This window comes from Haliotis rubra, unplaced genomic scaffold, assembly GCF_003918875.1.
Source record: "Haliotis rubra isolate DU_JTF1 unplaced genomic scaffold, ASM391887v1 Scf1656, whole genome shotgun sequence".
NCBI classification, from domain to species: Eukaryota; Metazoa; Mollusca; class Gastropoda; order Lepetellida; family Haliotidae; genus Haliotis; species Haliotis rubra.
Window position 1 is genome coordinate 58,578 of NW_025765621.1, and position 26,560 is coordinate 85,137.

A 26,560-nucleotide genomic window follows, 5' to 3' on the forward strand; every position below is an offset into this window, starting at 1 on the left:
CTTACACCTGCGCAGGTGATACTTACATCTATGTAGATGATACTTACAAGTACCTAGATGATATTTACATCTACCTAGATGATACTTACATCTACCTAGATGATATTTACATCTACCTAGATGATACTTACATCTACCTAGATGATACTTACATCTACCTAGATGATATTTACATCTACCTAGATGATACTTACATCTACCTAGATGATATTTACATCTAACTAGATGATATTTACATTTACCTAGATGATATTTACATCTACGTAGATGATATTTACATCTACCTAGATGTTACTTACCTCTACCTTGATCATACTTACATCTGCATAGATGATACTGTCGTGGATGATATCTTTTTCGACTGTGGCACTAATACGCTTCCATACAATCTCGCCTTTGTCAGTAATGCAATTACTGCCGTGTGTAAAACCGGTACATTGTTGCTTTGAATGTGTATTAATACTGGCACATGGTTCGTTCCTTGCCATCTATATCCGCTCAGGCTGCCACTTCGAGAACCCATGTCGTCAAAAATCAGAGACCGAATGTAGGGAGGGGCAGTAGTGAGTGAATGTTGTTTTACGAAGTAGTGAGTGGATTTAGTTTTACGCCGCATTTAGCAATATTCCAGCAAGTCAAGGCGGGGAGAGCAGATATTGTACCCATGTGGGGAATCGAACCAGGGGGGAGGGGGGTATAAAATCAATGACACGAATATTTACAGTCGTACAGCTGGAATATTGCTGAGTGTGTGTGGCGTTAAAAATACAAGCAAACAAATCTTCATAAACACACAGACCAGGCTAGCTATTCTCGAAACGTTCGTAGATCCACGAACTTCTTAAGCCCATTCTTAACACATTGGCTACAATCAAAGTTAAGAATTCTTAGGGCTACGAGTGATATTCTAGTTGTTTTACTGTTCTTCGTCGGCAGATTTTTTATAATATACATATATTTCATTTCAATGTCGGATGTTCTCGTCACGATATGTCTGAAATATTGCCGATGTGACGTTAAATATTAACTCACTCACTCACTTAGGGCTACGAACGTTTGGAGAATAAGGGCCCAGGGTGCCGTTGTACAAAAACAACCTTAGCGGTAAGACTACCTTAAGTCTAAGATTGCTTTGTACAACGGTACCCAGGACCTAGATTTTCGAAGCTCTCATAGCGCTAAGAAAGTCGTATGTTAATGTTAATGTATGGCACTATATCTTAGCGCTAAGCGAGCTTCGAAAATCTAGCCACCAGAATCCTCACAGTTCTACGTCCTCTAAAAACGGTATTGTTAGTTTGGCGGATTTTGTTCGAAAAAGGAAGCTGCGATATGAAATAAAACAAAGCCCAGTCGTCAGTTGGACTATAACTGGTTCGTGAAGCCAAAACGTCCTCCCGAACAATCGTGTGTCGTGCCATTGTCCCATTGGTTGTGTTGTTTTCTTTCTTACCCGAGGCGGTGGGGTAACCCAGTACATGGTTAAAGCGTTCGCTCGTCACGCCGAAGAACCCCCACACGAGTACATTGTGTGAAGGCCATTTCTGGAGTTCCCCTCCGTGATATTGCCGGAATATTGCTAAAAGCGGCTTAAAACTAAACCCACTCACTCACTTATCCGGATTGTGGTGGGGACGGTCAAGTAAACGAGCAGCTTATATTTGATCATATTTTGTGTCTACAATAGTAATAAGACATTCTCTCATTACACACTAATTGACAGATGCATGTACAGTAGATATCGCACATTTACCTACATATACTGAGGGAAACAAATAAGGGAACACCCCACTTTATCGCGGTGTTCTTTTGTTCATTGTCAGGTGATTTTCACCCACAGTGCAATACAAAGCATGCAAAGAAATCTTGAAAAGAACGAGCAGACACTTCCACGTGTTCCCTTATATATTTCCCTCAGTATATACGTGACACACTTACACACACGCTCAAACACACTTTTCAGTATCATGCACAGGTATTTCTAACTGATAGGAAGATGTTGATTACAGAAATTGTCACCTGATCGTCTGGTCCAGAGTCGGAATATTTTACGGGCAGTCGTCACATGTCTGGGCCGTTACACACTTCAACGCCATATTGTACAGGTGGTTGTTTCACGACGACCAAAAGGTTTACATGACCATCATGTTGGTCTTATGCTAGTGTGGGCAATTATATAATGAGCATGAACTGCGATACTTGTAGCCACAGGAATTAGGAGAAATACCAGAGAATAGCCCCCTTTAAAGGGAAGCAACGCAAATTATTCAATTAGCCCACGTGATCAGCAGATGCCAGTCAGGATCAGCGACCCAACAAACTGGGGGGACCTCGTAAAAACAATGTGGAATCCCCTTGAATCAAAGCAGAATCACTTGTAATATATATTTATATCCCACAGTGTCGTATTAATGACGTCACTGTTACTTTAGTTGTGCCGTTGTTGTTGGTGTTGTTGTTGTTGTTGTCGTAACGAAGTCTACCTCATTATACCTTGTATTAACTGTCTTGATGAAAGGGATATATGTCGCGATGTTTTGACCGAAGCCACAAACATAAAACGAGAAACGGCGAGCCCAACACTATCAACAATGTATTTGTTCCAAGGGCCACACTTTATTGTTTTTCGAGTACTTTACAAACAACATGATGTGTAAGTTTGTAAATATGAAGCATTCCTGGTACTAAAGAAAGATTATATATATTTAATGGACTGAACGATTACGAAAGAAATATGGTTTTGTCTTATCACTGCTACAATTATCCAGAAAACGTATTAGGATTACACAATGCCATTTTAGAAAGTGGTCAAATGTAACTATGTTATATTTGGGATTACACTTTCTTAGTAAAGGGATTCGAACCCACACCCTCAGAGTCAGGCACCTAATCGCCAGCACACCAAGGCGTCTGATTTTGTGTGCTGGCGGTTATGTGCCTGACTCTGAGGGTGTGGGTTCGATTCTCTGATGGGACTCAACCCGGCAAAAGTACTAGAATCTGTACTTTACTAAGAAAGTGTAATCCCAAATATAACGTTTTTCGCTGCGAGGAATACGATTTAATAATTCTGGAATATGGCATTAGATGGATTTGTTAAAACAATTAATTCATGCTACTGTAAAATCAAATAAATACAGATTAATTTCAGATAGCGATAGAGGTATTATGTTTAATTCCTGGGATACGAACCTACAAAGACCATGTTAAATCTGATGTTCGGAGGACTTAAACGGCAGAGTTACGCCCCTTGTATTCACGAGATTTTGCGAGAGGTTGTCGTTGTCAGGAAACGGGCTAAAACGGGTACCTGTTTGCAAACAGACGCACTTTCCATCGGGATCTCGACCAGCTAGCATCGAAAATGGACGATTTTCAGTCAGCAGAAGAGGTAATCTATTCAGTCTTTCTGATTTGTATCTTATGAGAGCTGCCGTTTTGGCAAACGCCAACAGGTTGACTCATCATGTATTGCTATCTTGTGTCTGACAGACGAAACAAGTTGGCCTTGCCAGACACTCACTAATGTCCAGCGTTCTTCTTTTGTCGGGTCTGTTCAGTTATTTTGTAGTTCTTCAGTGAATAGTATGTTTGTAAAATGTTAAATCAATACATTTACCCCTTGAAATACAGATCTGGATCCATATTTTGACGAGTAATATTTTCGTTTCAGACCTCATTTGTTGTTGATGAAGTGACAAACATTATCAAAGAGGTAAGTACGTTACAGTAGTATTTCCACTTGATTGTTTATTACTGATATATCTACGGGAGACGGTGATTTCGTAGACTGAACCAGTTCGTAGACGCGGTGGATTCGTAGCCCAGACTGGTTCGTAGACGGTGATTTCGTAGACGTGTATTAATAATTGAACAATTTTCATTGTTGTGAGTGGATTAACAGGTTTCACTGAGTTGTTGTGAATGTTAATTAGGAAGTGGTGATTTGTTTTGATTGCGAAATACTGTGTGTAGGAGATGTAAGTGTTTTCTTAAGAAGTGTTTTCTGCTACTTCTCTGCTGGTCTGCGTAGTTGAATGTTGAATGACGATACTTACCTAATATATCATCAAGTCACATAAGTTCGATCGTCATGTAACTTGGATCGCCCATTTTGAATGGTAATTGTCGCAATACGCAGCGATAACTAACGATATCTGCAGCTTTGATCTTCTCGTGACACCACTTTTATTCTTTTGGACTGGAAAATGTTTCGTGTCAAGTTACCAAACGTAAGTTATAGCTCATATTCAGCAAACAACTACTTTTTAACCCTAGATCAATAATGTAACTTTATCAGCTCCAATAAAATGTAAACAGTACTTATTTCACACGTTGCAAATTGACAGCACCCCTGTCTTGTTTGTTTACGTTGCTGGTCTAATTGTGACATGTCCAGACACGTGATATCCTTGTCACAATTTAAAACTTTGGAAACAAGTAAGGGCCATTTCTTATAGAAAACTTAATGCTTTTTGAGAATTTCCGTGAATTTGTACCTGATGAAGTTTGAGCTATTGCCTCATTGATAAATACAACCTTGGCACAATGTACCCACCCTACATGTCAGCACAGAACACATTTACGTTTCTGCAAGCCAGTTCGTGGTGTTTGTCTACATTCTGAGGTTTGATGCCTGTCACGATGTGCCTGAAGAATAATTTCCTGCATAATACTTCTATATAAGCTGAATGTTTGTGACTTTTTCATCGTTTTTGGAAGTATTGAAACATAAAATGAACGTTTCATGGACATAAATACCATAAAATTACTTGGGACTGCTCTAACTCTGAATTTGACACAAGAAATCGTCCTTACAAGTCATCCCGTTTACGTGACAAGCCATATGATCGAACTTATGTGACGTAGCTTTCTGGGTCACTTGTGTTGACAGTGAGAGGGCGGCCATGCCGCGATTGTGAAAAGCAGTAAAAATACCTGGATTTTGGAAATGTTTGACATAAATAAACAAGTTTAGAGGTAAGAGATTTGAAAATAAGATTATATGAATGTAACTTTGAAAATTCAGCGACAGTTCTTAAGTGATCGAACTTACATGACACAAGGATATATCTTTTAATTTTACACAACTGAATTTAATATATTAGCGGCCTATGTTTTGTCGGAATTTGTCGGATGTGGACCGCTGTGAAGCATATTTGATTATTTTAAGCATATTTTCATCGCTGATCATACTTACCTGACATATTTTATTTATTTCACAAAATGCAAACACTTTTCGGTTACATTAAAGTCATAATATTTCGATTTTCATCATCACTGAGGTTGAACTTTTCCCATTTTACTTACGTCTACGAATCCACCGCTCAATCCGCCTACGAATCCACCGGATTTCCACATCTACGAACCAGTCTGGTCTACTAATTCACCTACAGCCATATCTACAGCCTTGTTGAATTGATCACCTTATGCAGACAGTCAATACTTTGTTTGCCTGCACCTGATTATGTAACAGTATCAATCACCATGTATTGCAGTGCCCTCCGATCACCATCATCATCATGGTAACCATTTTATTGTGTAGACTTACAGCTAGAGAAACACACTCCTAATAATGTAGCAAACATTTAAAATCTTACCCTTTTAGGATGTTAGGGTAAGGATTGTTTGTATCTTCACAGTTTGCATGCAGTATACATGGTATAAACTGTTATTTGATAATTACAATGTCCAAGGTATCTTACAGTACATCCTTTGAGAAATATTGTATACACATGATACATTAAGGGAAAGGACTGTAGTTCATAAGTAGTTTATTATCTAATGCTGAAAGCAGTTGAAGTTAAAATTTAGAAAGTACAGCTTGTTTATTGCTCAGCTCCTATATTCTCAGTTGTTTTAATGTTATATTTCTTACTAGGTACAGAGAAATTTAAACATGAAATAATCATTTTGGATATAGAATCTCTATTGTACATATGAGGTGATTTTACCTTGTGATCAAAGTGATGTACATGGTCTGTGCCAGAAATATTTGAGGCTTCTTGCCTGAGTTTGGCCCAAGAATAATTTTCAGGGTTTGTTTAGCTGAGCCCACTAGACCAAAAACAAAATATTTTTCAAGATGTTGATTTCTGACTAGTCTCTATCATGTCTATGGAGTTGCAGACTATGTAGGGTGTAAATCAGATTTCAGCCTCCTGATAATTGTGTTGTTTTTACTATTTATTCAAGCATTGCTAAATCAGTAAATGATTCTTTCTCCATGTCCATTTCAGGCTATTGAAGGAGCAATCGGTGGCAATGCCTATCAACACAACAAAGTGAATCAGTGGACATCAAATGTGGTGGAGCAATGTCTGAATCAGCTTACAAAACTTGGAAAACCTTTCAAGTATATTGGTATGTTTTTTTCATCACAGAATATGAATTTTGACAATATTTTCGATCTAACATGCCTAACTCTTTGTAAACCGGTTTTCTCCATAATCCGGACTACTCTCTGAGTCCCAGCAAAATTGTTCTTAATTTCATTATTAAAGCTTGCTTTATAATACAGACTCTCTCAATTACGGGTTACGGACTAAAATAACAGTCCCAACAATCAACTTGCTATGAGAACAATGCTTTTAAATGTGGACGTAGCTGACTAAATAACAGTCCGTTGAATAAACGTCTCTGTTACGTATGTTGTCAATGGTTTATTAATTCTATAAACACCCATTACTTAATGTGACAGGATTAAGTGTCAGTTTGAAGTCCTATGAATGACAGTTTACTTGCTTGTTTCACATTCACTTCCTAGTTATGTCAGACTGACCAGCAAAACACCATGGCATGTCTATGGTAATTGAAAAAAATGGTCTAATTCGGACAAATGAGTCAGTCTCAGGCCAGTTCGCAATAGACAGATTCCACTGTAGTTTTAAGTAAACTTTGCCATTTAAAACCAACTCACTTAGAACAAAGGGTTGTGGGCTCAATGTCTGATATGGCTAATATCACAATGGTGATACATTAATATAATATACTAGAAATATCTCTGTCTACTCATTACACAGTGACTTGTACAATAAAACAAAAGACTGGTGGAGGGCTCCATGTGGCCTCCTCATGTTTCTGGGACAGTTCATCCGATGGTCAGTCCACTTCAACAGTAAAATAGCTCTGTGGTATTATGTGTTGTTCCAAAGTGTTATTGTCTGTCAAAGTGATTGTTATTACTGTTGTCACCATGGTAACACAGATTCTGCTGCTTATCACATTGTTGTTTATCACATGAAATACATGTTTGTCGAACCTATAATTATCGTAAGATGTGAACTTCCTCCTCGGCTATAAATCCCAGACCATACATAATACTTTTTCTTCAGATGTTCCATAACCCATATTTTGATTTGAAAACTTTGGTGAAAGATCGTTTTAATTTAGTGAAGACATTTGGAAGAGAACCCATATTTTGCACTCCTAACTTAATGGGAGTTGCTTCTTATAAATACAACAAGCATTGTCACTAAGGTGACATAATCCCCCGCCGCAAATTATCAAATCAAACTTATAAAGTAATGAAAGTTTAAGTTAAATGTCAACAAAAACATGACCAGTCAACCTCTCTTGATATCTTGCTCTTTAGGTGTTCAAACACACACATATTTTCAAGACTGACTTTGACCTTGACCTGAATGTCATAGTGTATGAAATATGCAAAACTAGTACTAAGGAAATTGCTTATTAAAAAACATTCAAGGGAGGTCTTGAAAGTCTATGAGGAAAATCCAGTGAACCGTTCTTAAAATATCTTGCTGACAATTCAGGTTAACATGCTGAAATCTTCATAGTGTCTTCGTGACCTAAAAATTATGTGAAGGTCACCAAAATCGACTGTGCCCTGCGCCTTCCCTAGATAAAACTTGGGGTTGAATATGAAGAAAATCCAGGAAACGGTTCTTGAGATAGCTTAACATGCAGTTTAACATGCTGAAATCTTCAAAGTGTCGCCATGACCTTGAAAATTATGTGAAGGTCACCAAAATCAACTGGGCCCTGCGCCTTCCCTAGATAAAACTTGGTATTGAATATGAGGAAAATCCAGGAAAAGGTTCTTGAGATACCTTGACATGCAGGTAAAATGTTAAAGTCCCTTTGTGACCTTGAAATGAAGGTCAAGGTCACCAAACCTGACTTAGACCTTTCTTATAGTGTGATGAACCTAGGTACCAAATATGAAAAGAATCTAGTGAACGTGTTCTTAAGATATTCCAATTGGTACGGATGGATGGACGGAGCCTAATACTATATCCCCCGATTTGCATTATACGTGCGGCGGGGGATAATAAATGAATTAGTTGGGCTCTTTTTCATGTCTAACAAAGATCAGTCAGAACTACAAATACCTTTTTGGGTCATTGAGTTAGGTACTCGCCTGTGTTCATCTCAATTATGCTAACTATGGTAATTTTCTTTTGAGTAACCAAATAAATTATACATCAATGTGACTTATCGGTAAACAGTCTGTGACTCAAGCATTTGTTGTTATTTATTTATTAAATTTCTACCATGACTACGGTATCAGACAATGACTCACATTTCTTTGTTTTTCTTGTGTATTGAGAGTCCCGAGAATGCTAAATTCAGTGCTCACTGTAGCTTGACCATTACCACAAATGCAACAACTAAACTGAGGACGTTTGGTTCAGATTTCGCTTTCCCATATCATAACCCATTACAATGTATTGGCATCCCTACCATTCTAGTCTGCCCCCTCGCATGGTAACCGGACATTTTCCTTCCTGAAAATATAGATGGCATTTCCAGATCGATTGTTGATCAAAGAAGTTGTTTTTTTGAATGGAGAAGCCTGCTGTGTGGTAGAATCGTATTTTCCCAAAGAAATATGGCTAGAAAATTTGTCAGCAAGGTCCTCATGCTTTTACTGTAAATTGTTCAGGGCATTAACAGACTATACATGGGGGTAGAGTGAACTGTATTTCTTAATTATTGGAAAACAGGTGGTTACTTACTTTCAGTCACCTTGCCAGAATGTTGAGAATATATTCTGAGCTATTAATTGTCCATTGGTGAGAGGCTGTAAACATTTTACTTGACAGCGGATGTCAGCCTAATAATACTTAACTGTGGCTTGTAAACATGGTAGTACCGGTACATGTTATGGAGAATGTATTGTTTTGTGTTGTTATGTATATCTGTATTGCTGTTGTCTGCTTACAGTGACTTGTGTGATCATGCAGAAGAATGGCGCCGGTCTCCACACTGCTAGTTCCTGCTTCTGGGACAATTCCACTGATGGTTAGTATCTGTCACTGCAAAAATATTACGTAGTTAGATTACAATTTTAAATCAAAACGTTCAAATGAATTAATGCAACATTGCACTAAATTGACTCTTGCGTCCTCTACCGGCCGAACATTAATTTAAGCGAACCCCGATAGAATTATGTCCCTTGGAACGCTCTTTACGAATATCCTATAACACAACTTGTGATTGAGGCTAGTTCGGCAAACAGCAACAACACTGTGTGTGACAGTTTTCGATGTGCAGAGCAATTGTTTACATTCCATATATGGCAATTGTTCTCTGTTTGGAAGCTGTTCAGCCTTGAAGTTTCAGTTATCGATTTCAGGCAAGTCGTAAGGAATAATGTCTCTTATGGCATCAATAGGAAGCTAAAGTGAATGCATCTTCCCCAATATATAGAATATAGGCCAAAATATTGTTGAAAATGTGTGAAATTGTGCCTTTAAACAATGTTAAGCCATGGTTTCAGAGGTATTCTAGAGCAGAATAGGTACCTCTGTATCCCATGCTTTTCTCCCTGTGCTATTTCAAGGGCTGAAGTAGTACCAAGTAGATCATGTTGCCTCCCACAGTGCAGGTGCTTCTTGGTTAGAATAATTGCCCTGCTACCCCAGTAAACTGCTGGTTTCTTTTGGGGGACCTGAATTAGATTACCAGTATGCTGTGTTTATCATGTTGACTCCCTGATGAGATAGGTGTCCCCTCCACAATGTCTTTCCTGACATCAGGGTCAAGGCAATTTCTCACCCCTGTACCGATTCTAGGGCAGAATAGTCACCCTGTGTCTCATGATTTTCTTTCTGTGTAGATTCCAGGGCAAAACACTCACCCTGTGTCTCATGATTTTCTTCCTGTGTAGATTCCAGGGCAAAACATTGTCACCCTGTGTCTCATGATTTTCTACCTTTCTCAGGGCAAACTAGTCACCCTGTGTCTCATGATTTTCTGCTCCTGTGTAGATTCCAGGGTAAAACAGTCACCTGTGTCTCTGTGTAGATTCCAGGGCAAAACAGTCACCCTGTGTCTCATGATTTTCTTCCTGTGTAGATTCCAGGGTTAAAAAACAGCACAATGTAGTCACCCTGTGTCTCATGATTTTCTTCCTGTGTAGATTCCAGGGCAAAAGGGCAAAACAGTCACCCTGTGTCTCATGATTTTTCTAACTGTGTAGATTCCAGGGCAAAACAGTCACCCTGTGTCTCATGATTTTCTTCCTGTGTAGATTCCAGGGTAAAACATTCAGAATAGTCACCCTGTGTCTCATGATTTTCTTCCTGTGTAGATTCCAGGGCAAATCAGCCTGTCACCCTCCAGGGCAAAATAGTCACCCTGTGTCTCATGGTTTTCTACCTGTGTAGATTCAAAATAGTCACCCTGTGTCTCATGGTTTTCTACCTGTGTAATAGTCACCCTGTGTGTGTGTCACCCTGTGTCTCATGGTTTTCTACCTGTACACATTCCACTGATAAATAGGTGCCCCCTCCATAATGCTTGTCTTGGTATCAGGGTCAAGGTAGAACAGTCACTCTGAGTCTCATGCTTGTCTCCCAGTGCAGATTCCAGGATGGATTAGGCGTTGTACTTATCTCCCATCAACCATGCTTATGATGAGATCACAGGTCACTTTGGTATATGCAAACTAATTGGAGTATTACTGACTTCAGTCACTGCTAGTTTGTAATTCATTGCACTTTTCATCACACATGCAGTGTTCGCGAATGGTGTTTCAAACTAAAAGTTTAAGATGTCTGTCTGACCCATTGAAAATTCACAGGACCCATGGAATAAGTTTTAACACACATTTCAGATTTAACATTTCTTATAATTGGCATTGAAATTATTTACAAACATAAGAAAACTTAGATAAAATAAACAGCAAACAAGTGTCACATGTCAAATATAACAACTTCAGTCAAAGTCATTGTGAAATATACAGTTGGACACTGGGGCCTGTGGGTTGTAGACTTCTATCAGACCGTTGGCGAATCTGCCGGATTTGTCAGAGGGTCAGACACTATTCGCGAAGACTGCACATGAATGGTGTTTTATATGCTTCTGTGATCAGTTAAACATGTAATGATATGTAACATGATTAGAAACAGTTGAATGAACATGATGAAGGTGTAGGGTTTTACAAAGGGGAATATTTTTATCTTGTTCACAAAATGAAAACCATAAAATATGTTAAAAATTTTGCTTGTTGAATAGATTCTTTAAAATTTCTGAATTTGTCAGAGGAAAGCCAGTTATGATGCTTGCCTGTTTTATGTTATACTGAACTCATTTCATTAACATACAGCATTGCTGCATATTCTTTAACCAGACATACTATGGGTTCATTGTCTAATCATGTCTAATCGGTTTCATTTCACTGTCATGAAGGCTTATCTGTACCAGTATAATCAATAGAAGTCATATATGTCATGATGAGCATATTCTTCAGATATGTTAGAATAGAATGTATGTATGGTAACTGTGTATCATTTGAACTACCTTATTTTAATTTCTTCAACATTTAAATTTCCACTCAAAACAGGCTAGAGTGATTTTAGTTTCATGCCGCTTTTAGCAATATTCCAGCATTATCACAGCAGAGGACTCCAGAAATGGTCTTCACACATCGTACCTATGTGTGGATTTGAACCTGGGTCATTGGCATGACGTGTGAACACTTTGACCACTAGGCTACCCCACCACCCTGTATGTCATATGATGAAACATTGGTTACATTTTTCGAAATCATGTTTTAAAACATGCCATATGTCATTTGGCTGTGGCACCCATGTTCATGCCTTGGTCACCACTAGCTAATGACTCGTGAAGGTCTGGGTTAGAATGTTGGTTTTCAGTAACCCATGCTTGTCGTAAGATGCGACTCACAGGATTGGGTGGTCAGGCTTGCTGACTTGGTTGACACATGTCATCGGTTCCCAATTGCGTAGATCGATGTTCATGCTGTTGATCGCTGGATTGTCTGGTCCAGACTCGATTATTTACAGACCGCCGCCATATAGCTGGAATATTGCTGAGTGTGGCGTAAGACTAAACTCACTCACTCCCTAGCTGGTAAAACTTCCACCCATATCCCCCTAAATTTTAACGGTGAGGAAAACTTTCTTGGAGTGGCAATATGCCTTTCAGTATGTACATATACAATTAACCAAACATGTTAAAACTCATCCTTATCAGATGAGAAACATATATTCAGGTGATATGATTTGAGAATGAAATTTAAGGGGGGATATGGGTGGAAGTCTTTCCCACTAGCTAATGTTTTAGAGTACCCTTAATGGATAGACCCTGAACATCCACTTGCCCTCTACAGAACAACATAATTTATGATGTTGAATGATGTTTCATGGCTTGTGGTGTGATTGTTTTGTTGAATTGTTCACAGGTAGCTGCACAGTTAGGTGGGAGAACAAGATGATGTACTGCATCGTCAGCGTCTTCGGCCTGGCCATCTGAACAAACAACATCGGGGACTTGTACAGACACATGCAACATACATCATTCATTCACAGCTTGTGATACACCTATACTTTATTTATGTGGACTGTTTGATTGTAATGTTTGTGGAGTTACCATTGTCCCATTTTCTGACTGGAATAACTCTAGATGAGTTAGCATTTGGTGTAGATCTTAGTCCCAGAATATTGGACAATGGAACATTTCATTACTTATGTCATTAAAGACAGTGTTTTATATGTTATAGCTTACTGACTTAGCCTCTGCTTCTGTTTGTATAACTCTGTAGCTCACTTGACTTCTATGCTTGGACATTAGGAGGTTGGTGAATTGCGTTGCCAAATTTATGTATAAAATGTGGTTATTTGGGGTTTTAACTGTAGGATTCATAATTGTTAAGTAAGAACACTTCCTCTGTTTAGTTCTTTCACTTTTTCTGCAATTTTAATGTGATCATTGAAAAAGAAAATAAATCATCATATTCAGTTTTGGTTGTGTTGTGTCTAAGAAGGTTTGGGTGGGTCAGTGGTCAAAGTTACCACTTATGCTCCACAGAGTTGTGTCCCTAACAGTGAGCTAGTTTGAATCCCAAAGATATTTGCCCAAGGAGGTTGGTAAGACAGTCTTAGACAGCACCATCCCTGTAACTTCTTAGATGCAAACAGGGAAAGCATGTTAATCTAAACAGCAGCATTCCAGTGAAATCCTCTGGATTAACACTCATGGCTACAAAGTGTGGTTCCTTTGTTAATGTAGAAGCTATGTTCAAGGTGGGTTTTCCAGAAGACATATATCCTTTGATATAAGAGAGGCCAGTTTTAACTGATACGAAGACATCCTTTCCATCAAATAAATGTTTATGGGTTTCCTTTTGCGTTTCAGTCAGTTATTTAATATTAACTGATTGCCATGTTGATTGCCAACCCAACATTCTGTTAGGCCTTCCAGCATAGTCACAAATTAGCAAATGGAACTCAAGGGCACATAATCTGAGACTACAAGAATGTTTACAGAGATGCAAGCCCTGGAGACATAGAGGACGAAATAATTTGGACAAACATGTAAACCAAACATACTCATGTAATGTACAGTATGCTACCATTATAAAAGCCTGGGCTTACACATTATTGTTGCTTAAAAGGTTGGGCAAGCCCCCAAAGCTATCTAAATATAAAGCTTTCCAACAGTGTATGAAATAAGCCAAAAACCCAGCCAGACATCAGGGCTGGTAACCTAAAGGTGTTACCCGTCCAAACTGGATTTAACCATACCAGACACCAAGATATGGTGAATTTACTCAGATGTACAGAACAATTAAAAATTATACCAGACCATCGGAATGGCTGGCTGTAAATTTAGTCCGCTCTGTGCCTGATAGATTTGAAGATTGGTCAAAAGTATTCCATATGTTGGCACAGCTTGACTCCAAATAGCACCCCTAACATCTTTGTGAGTGCCTTGTGGGATACTTGAAAAACAAACCAACTGGTAGACAGATATTTTATTTAAATCACACACTGTTACTTGGTAACGTACAACACAACAAAGTTGCATATAATAACAGTATGATCATTTGTAACAGTTAAAAATACTCAACATATGCACTTAGAACAGTTACTGCATTAACTACCCCAAACTACACCAATACAAAATAACCTCTGAGCTACTCATCTCATCTGTATCTCATAATGACATTTTGTGAGGGATTTTTTAAATTTCCAAACAGATATTCATTTAAATGTATGACCAGAATTGAGAAAATAGTCAACACTGTTTCTGTCAGGCGCTGGGTAATTAACAGGTACAAATGATCACCAAAATACTGTCCGAGCATTGCATGAAATTTACCAATTCATCCATAATCAAATTTATAACACTCACTTGTGGTTTGATGATTTTGGCCAGAAACTGATTAGATTTCTAAATTAACATTAATGTACTTGTGGTGAAAACTTGTGGGGTACTTCTGTGTCTCACGAGTTCTCATGTGGAGATATGATAAACAATACAGTTTTTTCATTATTGATATGAGACTCAGCTTGTTGGGCTAAAATAAATTACTTATTATTCATGTAATCATATCAATGACTTCCTAGTATTTTAGTCCGTCAAACATTGCAAAACATTTTGGAATTAGCATTTCAAGTTCACTACAAACGTGTCCACTGCTTTCTTTTGAACCATCGATCATGGGTGTCAAATATGAACATGAGGCTTTATAGTAATGCTTAAATGTTTAAAACTAAAATAGTTATTAGAAACGGGTAGTTATTCATTAAATACACACCGATACATAGAGCATTAAAATAAAATATTGCAATGTTTTAAATAGCAAACCATAAACATACTGTCAATTAAATTAAAACATTATAAAACAATGCTTAATCTAAATGCCATGTAAGCTATGAGTTAATTAAACAACTGTAAACAAACCTGAAAGGGAAATGATGATTTTTATGGAGAAGCATGTACAATGTGAATGACCCCCCCCTAAAATTTATGTACAAAGTAAGTGACTACCCCCACCATACATGTCATGTACAAAAATCAATTACCCCCATCCCTTCCCATAATTTTTGAATATTTCGATGTACAAAATTGCTGACCCCCTAGTGCATGTATACAAAATTGATGACCCCTCCTCCTCCATCCCCCTCCTCTTACTTTAGTTATGATTAAAACAACTAAGAAATCAAAACAAGTACTCAAAATCGCCCGAAGACAACAACTTAAAATAAACCACACATTTATAATGGAAAAACTGCTTAATGTTCTTGATAACCGCAAGAAGTGAACAGACCTTGGGCTTGATCTCACCTCTTAACAAACAATAAAGCATCTTCCCCAAGAACTTTTAAAAACCCAACTAAACTTATTAATATAGTTCAATTTACATATTGGACAGGTTCCTTTAGCATGGAAAAAGGCCTTGGTCATACCTATACCATAACTATGTAACTATGGGAATGAATAAAAAAAAATTAAAAAATGAAATTTCATTCCAACTGACTCTAAGTAACACCAAAGCCTAGGTATGTTTCTTTTCAAAACTGCTCATATAATCCCACATAACCAAACAGTGCTAACTTAAAAAAAATACAAAAACAAACATAAAAACAAACACCCAATACATACTACTGTATTTAAGGGAAAGATTTCTCAAAATGAATAGCACTTGAAACTTGAAACAATAATGATGATAATGAAATTGTTTACAATACAAAGTTTACATGGTAAGCATAGCAAAATATCACAATTCTCTTCCAATCCTGCAAAATGGAGATTTTAACCAACAGTGAAACAAATCATTTTTATCTCACCCTGAGACTGTCAATAGGGTGAGGTCAGGTGAAATGGGATTTACTGTCACATCAAAGATTATTTCACTTACGCGAGGGTGAGGCTGCTTCCACGAGGCCAGAACCTGCACTGGTTTACAACACTAACCCAGTGTGATAGAGTTAAACACTATTACATTAAACCAACTCTGAGAGGATCAGTCCCCGTCAACGCTTAGTGCCAGACTGGGTTGCAAAGTACACTAAGCTTTTAAAATTGTTTACTATGGCTTGTCTGACATTCCACTCGTCAGTCAGTCCATTACACCACATAGGCAGCCACACCATCAATGGAATCATCAATACATACTACAGAAAATCAGACATGTTTAACCAGCCATCAATGCAGGTTTTGTAAAAGCATGAAATCCCTAACATCCATATCAACAGCTCCATGTTTGTCCACACAAGAGTTATGGGTGGTATAAGGTGGGGTCGTGATGATGTAGACAGGCTATATGGGCTGTCCACACAAGGGACACAAGTGGTTCAGACAAGGGATATTGTGGTTTGGATGTGATATGTTGGTTCAGATGGTACGGGCAAGGTACTTATAGGTCGGATGCAACCAAAAAATCAAACATAATTAAAACACAACTATCATTTATTCATGACATATAATATACATTGTTGGTCATGAAAAAATATAAAAACAAAATTATAAGCGTACAATCGTCAATCAAAAATGCAATATTTTGTACTTGGGTTTACTTAGAAACAAAGCAGCCGGGATACCGAACCCAGTCAGAGCGGGTGGGTGTGCACTCAAGTGTAACGGCTGGTTCATTTGCAGATGCCCTCACAGCTCATTGTGTGTGTATATATGTAAATACATGCTCATTTTTTGTGTATAACATTTTGCAATCAACAGACATCATTACATGTCATGTGTACAAGTATCACACCTGCCTGTCTGTGTAATTACATAATGTGACAGAGACCGAACTCGAGCCATAAATCAATGCGTTTTGTTTATGGTGCATAGCCTGATAGGTGTTAAGTTCAAATTGCATGTGGTCAGTGATCGAAGTTGTGTATTGAATATTGCCATTAGCAGACGGGCAGGCTGACACATAGGTGCCAAGAAAAAAAAGACACTGAGTTTTGTCTGTGACAACGACATATCTATATCACAGTTAGAAATTCTGTCGATGCTAAATAATGACATTGCTTTTAAGTATCGAACTGAGAAAATGACTCGGTAAGGAGAACGTGTGGTGAAATAGACAAATGAAATTATATAAACAGTTAAATTGGTAATCTCCTGTAATAACATAAAAAGCTCGCGCCTGTGAAATAGCAACAAAACATTAGAAAAATAGCTCACACCAAAGCCTTCACCGAATATGCACCGGACAACCCGCTTCCAAGCTCCGCGAACCTATTTCACTGCACATGTGCTATGAGCGCAGCCCAGCTGTTGAAACCACTTCAATTCCCCCAAGCGCTGGGGGAAAGTTAGTGAATCATTTGAACTACGATTTTGCACGTTTTTTTCATCGCGTTATTTTTCAAGTTGAATTTGCATTTTTGATGATTTGTTTCGGTAAGTCCATACCGAAAGGTATCAGAATCTGCAAAGTTGTGTTTTACGTTGCATGTGACCTTTAAGACAGGGGATGTCGTGGTTCACATGGGATAAAATGATTCGGACAAAGGATATGATGGTTAATGCAAGAGTTGTGGTGGTTTGAACAAGGGATATGGTGGTTCACATGGGATATGGTGGTTCAGACAGGTGGTATCATGGTTCACATGGGATATAACCTTAATATGGTGGTTCAAACAAGCGATATGGTGTTGCACATGGAATACAATGGTTCAGACAGGGGTACAGTGGTTACATGGGATAAGATAATTCGTACAAGGGATATGATGGTTTATGCAGGGGATATGGTGGTTCGGACAAGGGATATGATGGTTCACCTGGGATATGGTGTTTCGGACACAGGATATGGTGGTTCACCTGGGATATGGTGGTTCGGACAAGGGATATGGTGGTTAACCTGGGATATGGTGGTTCGGACAAGGGATATGGTGGTTCACCTGGGATATGATGATTCGAACAATGGATATAATGGTTCACCTGGGATATGGTGGTTCGGACAATGGATATAATGGTTCACCTGGGATATGGTGGTTCGGACAAGGGATACGGTGGTTCACCTGGGATATGGTGGTTCGGACAAGGGATATGGTGGTTCACCTGGGATATGATGATTCGAACAATGGATATAATGGTTCACCTGGGATATGGTGGTTCGGACAAGGGATATATATGGTGGTTCACCTGGGATATGGTGGTTCGGACAAGGGATATGGTGGTTAACCTGGGATATGGTGGTTCGGACAAGGGATATGGTGGTTCACCTGGGATATGATGATTCGAACAATGGATATAATGGTTCACCTGGGATATGGTGGTTCGGACAAGGGATACGGTGGTTCACCTGGGATATGGTGGTTCGGACAAGGGATATATATGGTGGTTCACCTGGGATATGGTGGTTCGTACAAGGGATATGGTGGTTAACCTGGGATATGGGGGTTCGGACAAGGGATATGGGGGTTCACCTGGGATATGGTGGTTCGGACAAGGGATATGGTGGTTCGGACAAGGGATATGGTGGTTCACCTGGGATATGGTGGTTCGGACAAAGGATATGGTGGTTCACCTGGGATATGATGATTCGAACAATGGATATGATGGTTCAGATAGGTGATATCATGCTTCACATTGGATATGATGGTTCAGACGGGATATGGTGTTTCAGACAAGCAATATCCGTTTACATGTCCATTCAGACAAGCGATATGGTGTTTCACATGGGATACAATAGTTCACACTGGGGGTATGGTGGTTCAGACAGGAGTGGTTCACAGGGGTATGGTGGTTCAGACAGGAGTGGTTCACAGGGGTATGGTGGTTCAGACAGGAGTGGTTCACAGGGGTATGGTGGTTCAGACAGGAGTGGTTCACAGGGGTATGGTGGTTCAGACAAGAGTGGTTCACAGGGGTATGGTGGTTCAGACAGGAGTGGTTCACAGGGGTATGGTGGTTCAGACAGGAGTGGTTCACAGGGGTATGGTGGTTCAGACAGGAGTGGTTCACAGGGGATATGTTGGTTCAGACAGGAGTGGTTCATAGGGGATATGGTGGTTCACAGGGGTATGGTGGTTCAGACAGGGGATATGGTAGTCAGACAGGGTATATGGTGGTTCATATGGGATATGATGGTCAAAACAGCGGATGTGGTGGTCAAAACAGTGTATATGGTGATGCAGGGATGGGGAAAAGGGTAGATCATAGCAAAGGTCCTCATAGCAAAGTTGTAGTACTTTCACTATTCTCAGCATTTACATTTGCCAAAGCAACAGCTCAACATACATGGTTACATCCTTCTGGTTCTTATATTACACTTTCTTTTTATTACACAGCTCCCTTCTCAAGTTTAGTTGCAACAGTTTTACTTCATGACTTGATTAGTCATCATCAGATGAGAAACTTAAGTGTCACTATCACTATCCTGGGCATTTGCACCTTTCATGTTCTTGAATCAGATCCCTTCTCCAGCAATGTTAGTATAACTCCATGACAGCAGTCATCACCAGACAAGGTAGTTCAGTCTAAAGCTGTATTACCATCACTTTACATCTGACACAAGAACACTGGTTCCATGCAGCATGCTGGACTACAAAATGTGCGTGACATTTCTTATTCTAGAATTTTACATCAGCACCCTTCTTCAACAGTGCTTGATAACTTATTACTTCCTGAGAGTGGGGGTTAATCATTTTATGCCGGCAAACTACTGGTGTTAAGCTGTTCTACCATTACTATCCCAAGCATTTATCAGCTCCGTTATTACTCAGTGGCAGCTGTTAGAAGAAGTAGATCTGACAAAAACACTGTGGTGTCAAGATTTTCTACACTGTCGTTTACATGTACATTGGAGAGGTGTTTGACCTTTTCCGTTCAAGATTGTTACATTAACCTCCTTTTCAAGCAGTGCTTGTATAACTCTGTGACAGTGGGATCTATATAACAAGGAACTACAGTGTAAAGCTGTATCACCATCACTATCCTGGGCATTTACATCTGACACCGGGAACAAAAGTTCAACCCACTCCATACACTGGTTCCATGCTGCACAGTGGAGAGGTGTTTCACTTTTCTTGTTCTTGATTCCTGCATCAGTCACCTTCTCCAGCAGTGCTTGTATTACATCAGGAGATTTGGGTCCATTTGAAAAGAATCTGCATCACCATCGCTATCCTTGGTATTTACACTGACAGCACCGTTTTTTACACTAAGTGAAAAGCTGTATTACCATTACCATCCTGGACATTTAAGCTGCCATAGAGATTGACACTTTAACACACTCAATACACTGGTTTGTTGTTGCACACTGGAGAGGTGTCTCATCCTCCTTGTTCTTGATACATAAATCAGCTCTCTTCTCCAGCAGTGTTTGTATTACTTCATGAGAGTGGGGTTTATTTGACAAGAAACTTACGTGTAAAGCTGTATCACCATCACTATCCTGGGCATTTACATCTGACACTGGGAGCAACAGCTTAACACACTCCATACACTGGTTCCATGCTGCAAAGTGGAGAGGTGCTACACCTTTCTTGTTTTGTATTCGTACATCAGCTCCCTTCTTAAGCAGTGCTTGTATCACTTCATGAGAGTGGGGTTTAGCAGATAAGAAACTGTAATGTAAAGCTGTATTACCAATGCTATCCTGGGCATTTACATCTGACACTAGGAGCAACAACTCAACACACTCCATACACTGGGTCCGTGCTGCACAGTGGAGAGGTGTTTCACCTTTCTTGTTCTTGATTCCTACATCAGCTTTCTTCTCCAGCAGTGCTTGTAGCACTTCATTTCATGACAGTGGGGTTCATCAGACAAAAAACTGAAGTGTAAAGCTGTATAACCATCACTATCCTGGGCATTTACATTTGACAATGGAAGCAACAGCTCAACACACTCCATACACTGGTTCCGTGCTGCACAGTGGAGAGGTGTTTCACCTTTCTTGTTCTTGATTCCTACATCAGCTCCCTTCTCCAGCAGTGCTTGTAGCACTTTATGAGAGTGGCATTCATCAAAACAGTAAAACAAACTGCTGATTGGAAGAAAGAAAACACAATGTAGAGGTGTATAACCATCGACATCCTGGGCATTTACATCTAACAATGGAAGCAACAACTCAACACACTCCATACACTTGTTCCGTGCTGCACAGTGGAGAGGTGTTTCACCTTTCTTGTTCTTGATTCTGACATCAGCTCCATTCTCCAGCAGTGCTTGTAGCACTTTATGAGAGTAGGGTTTAGGAAATAAGAAACTGTAATGTAAAGCTGTATTACCATCACTATCCTGGGCATTTACATCTGACAATGGAAGCAACAGCTCAACACACTCCATACACTGGTTCCGTGCTGCACAGTGGGAGGTGTTTCACCTTTCTTGTTCTTGATTCCTACATCAGCTCCCTTCTCCAGCAGTGCTTGTAGCACTTCATGAGAGTGAAGTTCATCAGACAAGAAACCAAAACAAACTGAATGGATCTGGGCAAAACAAATGTAACTCAAGGTGTATTACCATCAGCTCCTGGGCATTTACCTGACAATGGAAGCAACAACTCAACATCCTGCACAGTGGAGAGGTGTTTCACCTTTCATTTACATCTGACAATGGAAGCAACAACAGCTCAACACACTCCATACACTGGGTCCGTGCTGCACAGTGGAGAGGTGTTTCACCTTTCTTGTTCTTGATTCTGACATCAGCTCCCTTCTCCAGCAGTGCTTGTATCACTTTATGACAGTGGGGTTTAGGAAATAAGAAACTGTAATGTAAAGCTGTATTACCATCACTATCCTGGGCATTTACATCTGACAATGGAAGCAACAGCTCAACACACTCCATACACTGGTTCCGTGCTGCACAGTGGAGAGGTGTTTCACCTTTCTTGTTCTTGATTTCTACATCAGCTCCCTTCTCCAGCAGTGCTTGTTTCACTTCATGAGAGTGGGGTTCATCAGACAAGGAACTGAAGTGTAAAGGTGTATTACCATCAACATCCTGGGCATTTACATCTGACAATGGAAGCAACAGCTCAACACACTCCATACACTGGTTCCATGCTGCACAGTGGAGAGGTGTTTCACCTTTCTTGTTCTTGATTCCTGCATCAGCTCCCTTCTCCAGCAGTGCTTTGTAGCACTTCATGACAAGTGGGGTTCATCAGACAAGGAACTGAAGTGTAAAGGTGTATTACCATCACTATCCTGGGCATTTACATCTGACAATGGAAGCAACAGCTCAACACACTCCATACACTGGTTCCCGTGCTGCACAGTGGAGAGGTGTTTCACCTTTCTTGTTCTTGATTCCTACATCAGCTCCCTTCTCCAGCAGTGCTTGTAGCACTTCATGGGAGTGGCATTCATCAAAACAGTCAAACAAACTGCTGAATGGATGATGGAAAACACAATGTAAAGGTGTATTACCATCACCATCCTGGGCATTTACATCTGACAATGGAAGCAACAGCTCAACACACTCCATACACTGGTTCCGTGCTGCACAGTGGAGAGGTGTTTCACCTTTCTTGTTCTTGATTCCTACATCAGCTCCATTCTCCAGCAGTGCTTGTATCACTTCATGAGAGTGGGGTTCATCAGACAAGAAACTGAAGTGTAAAGCTGTATTACCATCAGCTATCCTGGGCATTTACATCTGACAATGGAAGCAACAGCTCAACACACTCCATACACTGGTTCCGTGCTGCACAGTGGAGAGGTGTTTCACCTTTCTTGTTCTTGATTCCTGCACATCAGCTCCCTTCTCCAGCAGTGCTTGTAGCACTTCATGAGAGTGGGGTTCATCAGACAAAAAACTGAAGTGTAAAGCTGTATCACCATCACTATCCTGGGCATTTACATCTGACAATGGAACCAACAGCTCAACACACTCCATACACTGGTTCCGTGCTGCACAGTGGAGAGGTGTTTCACCTTTCTTGTTCTTGATTCCTGCATCAGCTCCCTTCTCCAGCAGTGCTTGTAGCACTTCATGGGAGTGGCATTCATAAAAACAGTCAAAAATACTGCTGAATAGAATGGATAAAAAACACAATGTAAAGGTGTATTACCATCACTATCCTGGGCATTTACATCTGACACTGGAAGCAACAGCTCAACACACTCCATACACTTGTTCCGTGCTGCACAGTGGAGAGGTGTTTGGCCTTTCCTGTTTTGCATTTGTACATTAGCTCCCTCCTTCAGCAGTGCTTGTATCACTTCATGAGAGTGGGGTTCATCAGACAAGGAACTGAAGTGTAAAGCTGTATTACCATCACTATCCTGGGCATTTACATCTGACACTGGAAGCAACAGCTTAACACATACTGTACACTGGTTCCATGCTGCATAGTGGAGAGGTGTTTCACCTTTCTTGTTCTTGATTTCTACAGCACCTCCCTTCTCAAGCAGTGCTTGTATCATTTCATGACAGTGGGGTTCATCAGACAAGGAACTGAAGTGTAAAGCTGTATTACCATTGCTATCCTGGGCATTTACATCTGACAATGGAAGCAACAGCTTAACACACTCCATACACTCATTCTTTGCTGCACAGTGGAGAGGTTTTTGAACTTGCTTTTTTCTGCCATTTTGTAGATAAACAAAACACATATCTAATGGATCTGGAATATCAGCTTGAGCCTCTGCACCTGCAGCATAATGGAGCGCTGTGCGCTTCACGTGATCTGTCAAGTTGACAAAGTCTTCATCATTAGTTGAATTCTTATTGAGCAACAGCTTCAGCTTTTTCTTCTGGTCAACACAAGATTTCAATGCATAATGAAATGGAGTCGACCCTTCTTTGTCCACTGATAACTCTGACCCATGTTTCAGCAGTAATTCAACACCATCTTCACCACCATACATACAAGCCAAAATGTAATGGTGTCCGACCAAATTCATCAGTCACATGTATATCATCACGTGATCTGAGCAACAGTTTCCTTAACACAGATGGGTCTTTGTGGCTAGATGCAAGACTTATCTTTCTGGAATCCAATTTTCCACCACCTTCTTCAAGAAGTGTCATCACCTCAAGTATATCATGTCCAGCATTTGTAGTCATTTGTGTTATGTCCATGTGTCCGTTGCCATTGATTTTAAGCAACAATTCTAAGCAATGGCTGTAAAACTGTTCATGGTTTCCACTTAGAGCAGTGAGTTTTTGAATTAAAACCCTGATCACTGTCTTATTGCAGGAAATAACTGCAATACTTAAGAGAAGTTTCAGATTGGTTTCATTGTCTTCTATCTGACTAATGATAGTGGATGAAGTATTTGTATCTAGTTGTGGCCAGTTACAAAGTGAGATAAAACACAACATGTTTGGTTTAGCTCCACTTGAAAGAAGGACTGTTGCTAGGTCTTTATCACAAGTAAACAAAGCACAAAGCAAGGCTTCATTTAAAACAGGCTGAATGTCCTCTGAATTATAACTACAAAGTAACTGAATGATACGTAAAAGCAAACTCCTTCATGTGATTCATAATAACATGGGAGAGAAACAAATTATATTCGAGAATGTTGACAGTTTGTGGCAAACCTAGTTTTCCACTTAGAGGTAAAGCAATGTCTTTGACAACTTTCTCTCCATTGTGCCTGGACAGTTGGTATATGTCATCAGTTTTCCATTCATGAAAGATCACATGTAAAAAACTCTGTGTCTTGTAAAGCTGGATGAGACAGTACCATGTATCGAGTGTTCTCATTTGACAGATATTCCCTCAGTTTATCAGCCAAAATTGGATAATGTTCTTCACCTACAAATACAACATTGCGTTGCTTGCATCTTTCCAGTTTCCGTGCATTGAGTCGAATAAATTCTAGCAGCATGACTGGTGTGCTCATTCTGATTCCTAAAGCAGGACTATCTTCACACAGGGCTACAAACAAGACATCATGTATTGACCTGTGTGAGAACAGGAAACATCTGAAAGATTCTAAAAGATATATCCCACAGACTGATTTTGCTACATTCTTTATGTCAGCCTTGGACAGAAGTGCTTTCACAAAATAGGACGTAATGGTTTTAAACTGCCTTTCAAATTTGTCCTCATGCTCTATTGACATGAGCTCTTTCATGGAGAGTTCTCCTTCATTCATAAAAACCAACAGCAACACAAAATAGACTTTAGGTTGTTTCTTCTTAACACACTCAATCAAATCCTTTATAAATTCAAAAGGTTTCTTGAAAAATTCAACTCCTTTCAATATTGCATCCTTATTTGCTGCAAAAAATGTACAGCATTGTGGGAATCCCAAAGCAGTGTCCATTTTGGCAATTTTTTTCATGTCTTCCTTCCTTACATATTTTCCACACAACTTCTCAAGGAATTGTAATTTTTCTCCCTCCCGGAGATGGTACTTTCCTTCATCAAGAATGATCTCTTTTGCCTTATTTATTACTTCATATCCAAATATTTCTGGTTCTCCTTCAATAATGATTTCTGGACGTGATGTCATCACTAACCAAATCTGTCCAGATTCCACAAGGGGCCACATTAGATCAAATTTCTGCCTCCACTCATCAAGGCTTGACTGGATCAAATTTGTTTGCCCAAAAATGTCATCAACCATTACAACATACTTTTCAGCATCAGACGTACTTGATTTGTGTATGTGATTCCACTCATGTGGTGATGACACCTTCACCGGTATCCTTGAACATGATTTTGCAACCCTTTCCAACAAAGTATACCCGAGATGTGACTTCCCGGCCCCTGATCTTCCCCTGATGATGACACTGCCGCACTCCTTCAGATGTCTGAATGCAGCCCTCTCTGTGTATGTTGAAACATGTCTTGTGGGATCTCTTGATCTGATCTTCATCTCAGTTTCAGCTGAAGGAACAACTTAATGTTAGTCCCGGTAATTGTGATATCAGTTATAACTCTTGTAATGTTTCTAGATTTCTAGATATCAAATATATATATACTGTACATACACAGTTTTATCAACACTTATTGAACAAGAGAAAGCAAGATATATGACTTGTCAATATTTTTAGAGTATATACACAATGGTATTAAAGTCACATCTCTTACTACACCAGATCTCTGTTATATATTTAGGAATCAGATCCGTAAACAATATTATAATAGACAGATTAAAGCACTTACTGATTAAATGTTGAAGAAGTGAACATTCGGCTGCTGAAAAGCAAATTTTATTTACCGGTATTATTTTGTTGTTAAATATTTAGGATTGCAAAGTGAATGGGTGTGTGTGCTACAATCACTAAATATATAGTAATAGGGACTGGATACCAGAGAATTTGTGAACTAATCACTGGCTATGACTAGTTCCTTGATAAGCTTTTCTTTCTCAACTATGATTAGAAACAAATGAAGATATATGTACAAGGCTCTTTGGCT

General features: G+C 39.4%; 2 protein-coding genes and 2 long non-coding RNA genes across 10 annotated transcripts in view; 2 read left to right on the forward strand and 2 right to left on the reverse strand.

Annotated features, from left to right (window-relative positions):
* Positions 1–3,230: 3,230 nt before the first annotated feature.
* Positions 3,231–13,229, forward strand: LOC124272061 (dynein light chain Tctex-type 1). Its single transcript, XM_046707202.1, has 5 exons — positions 3,231–3,391; positions 3,674–3,715; positions 6,240–6,363; positions 9,190–9,267; positions 12,674–13,229. The coding sequence occupies exons 1-5, from the start codon at positions 3,365–3,367 to the stop codon at positions 12,742–12,744; spliced, it is 342 nt and encodes a 113-aa protein (XP_046563158.1). The 5' UTR covers positions 3,231–3,364; the 3' UTR covers positions 12,745–13,229.
* Positions 13,230–18,037: 4,808 nt separating this feature from the next.
* LOC124272063 lies at positions 18,038–18,486 on the reverse strand. Its single transcript, XR_006897233.1, has 3 exons — positions 18,329–18,486; positions 18,209–18,288; positions 18,038–18,128 (listed from the first exon to the last, which is right to left on the reverse strand). It is a non-coding gene; the product is annotated as an uncharacterized LOC124272063 (long non-coding RNA).
* A 1,766-nt stretch (positions 18,487–20,252) lies between these two features.
* LOC124272059 (serine/threonine-protein phosphatase 6 regulatory ankyrin repeat subunit B-like) overlaps positions 20,253–26,560 on the reverse strand; it is a 47,793-nt gene continuing 41,485 nt past the window's right edge. For 2 of the 7 annotated variants that reach the window (XR_006897231.1, XR_006897230.1), the window contains exons 4-6: positions 26,306–26,338; positions 23,261–26,026; positions 22,670–22,820 (exon numbers count right to left, since the gene is read on the reverse strand). Coding sequence is in view for 5 of the 7 variants with exons in the window: in XM_046707196.1 (XP_046563152.1) it covers positions 22,423–22,820; positions 23,261–24,089 (1,227 nt within the window). In the remaining 2 variants the exon portion in view is untranslated. Of the gene's footprint in view, positions 21,656–22,344; positions 22,821–23,235; positions 26,027–26,305; positions 26,339–26,560 lie in introns of those variants that run through there. The other 5 variants (XM_046707200.1, XM_046707199.1, XM_046707197.1 and 2 more) reach the window with 5 other exon arrangements.
* LOC124272064 lies at positions 22,058–23,609 on the forward strand. The gene is made up of 3 exons (XR_006897234.1): positions 22,058–22,163; positions 23,246–23,341; positions 23,546–23,609. It is a non-coding gene; the product is annotated as an uncharacterized LOC124272064 (long non-coding RNA).

Excerpts from the sequence above, each read along its gene's own strand:
- LOC124272061 (XM_046707202.1), top strand. The coding sequence starts at position 3,365 with ATGGACGATTTTCAGTCAGCAGAAGAG. Across the intron at positions 3,716-6,239 it reads TGACAAACATTATCAAAGAG|GCTATTGAAGGAGCAATCGG; the intron begins GTAAGTACGTTA and ends TGTCCATTTCAG. Across the intron at positions 6,364-9,189 it reads AAAACCTTTCAAGTATATTG|TGACTTGTGTGATCATGCAG; the intron begins GTATGTTTTTTT and ends GTCTGCTTACAG.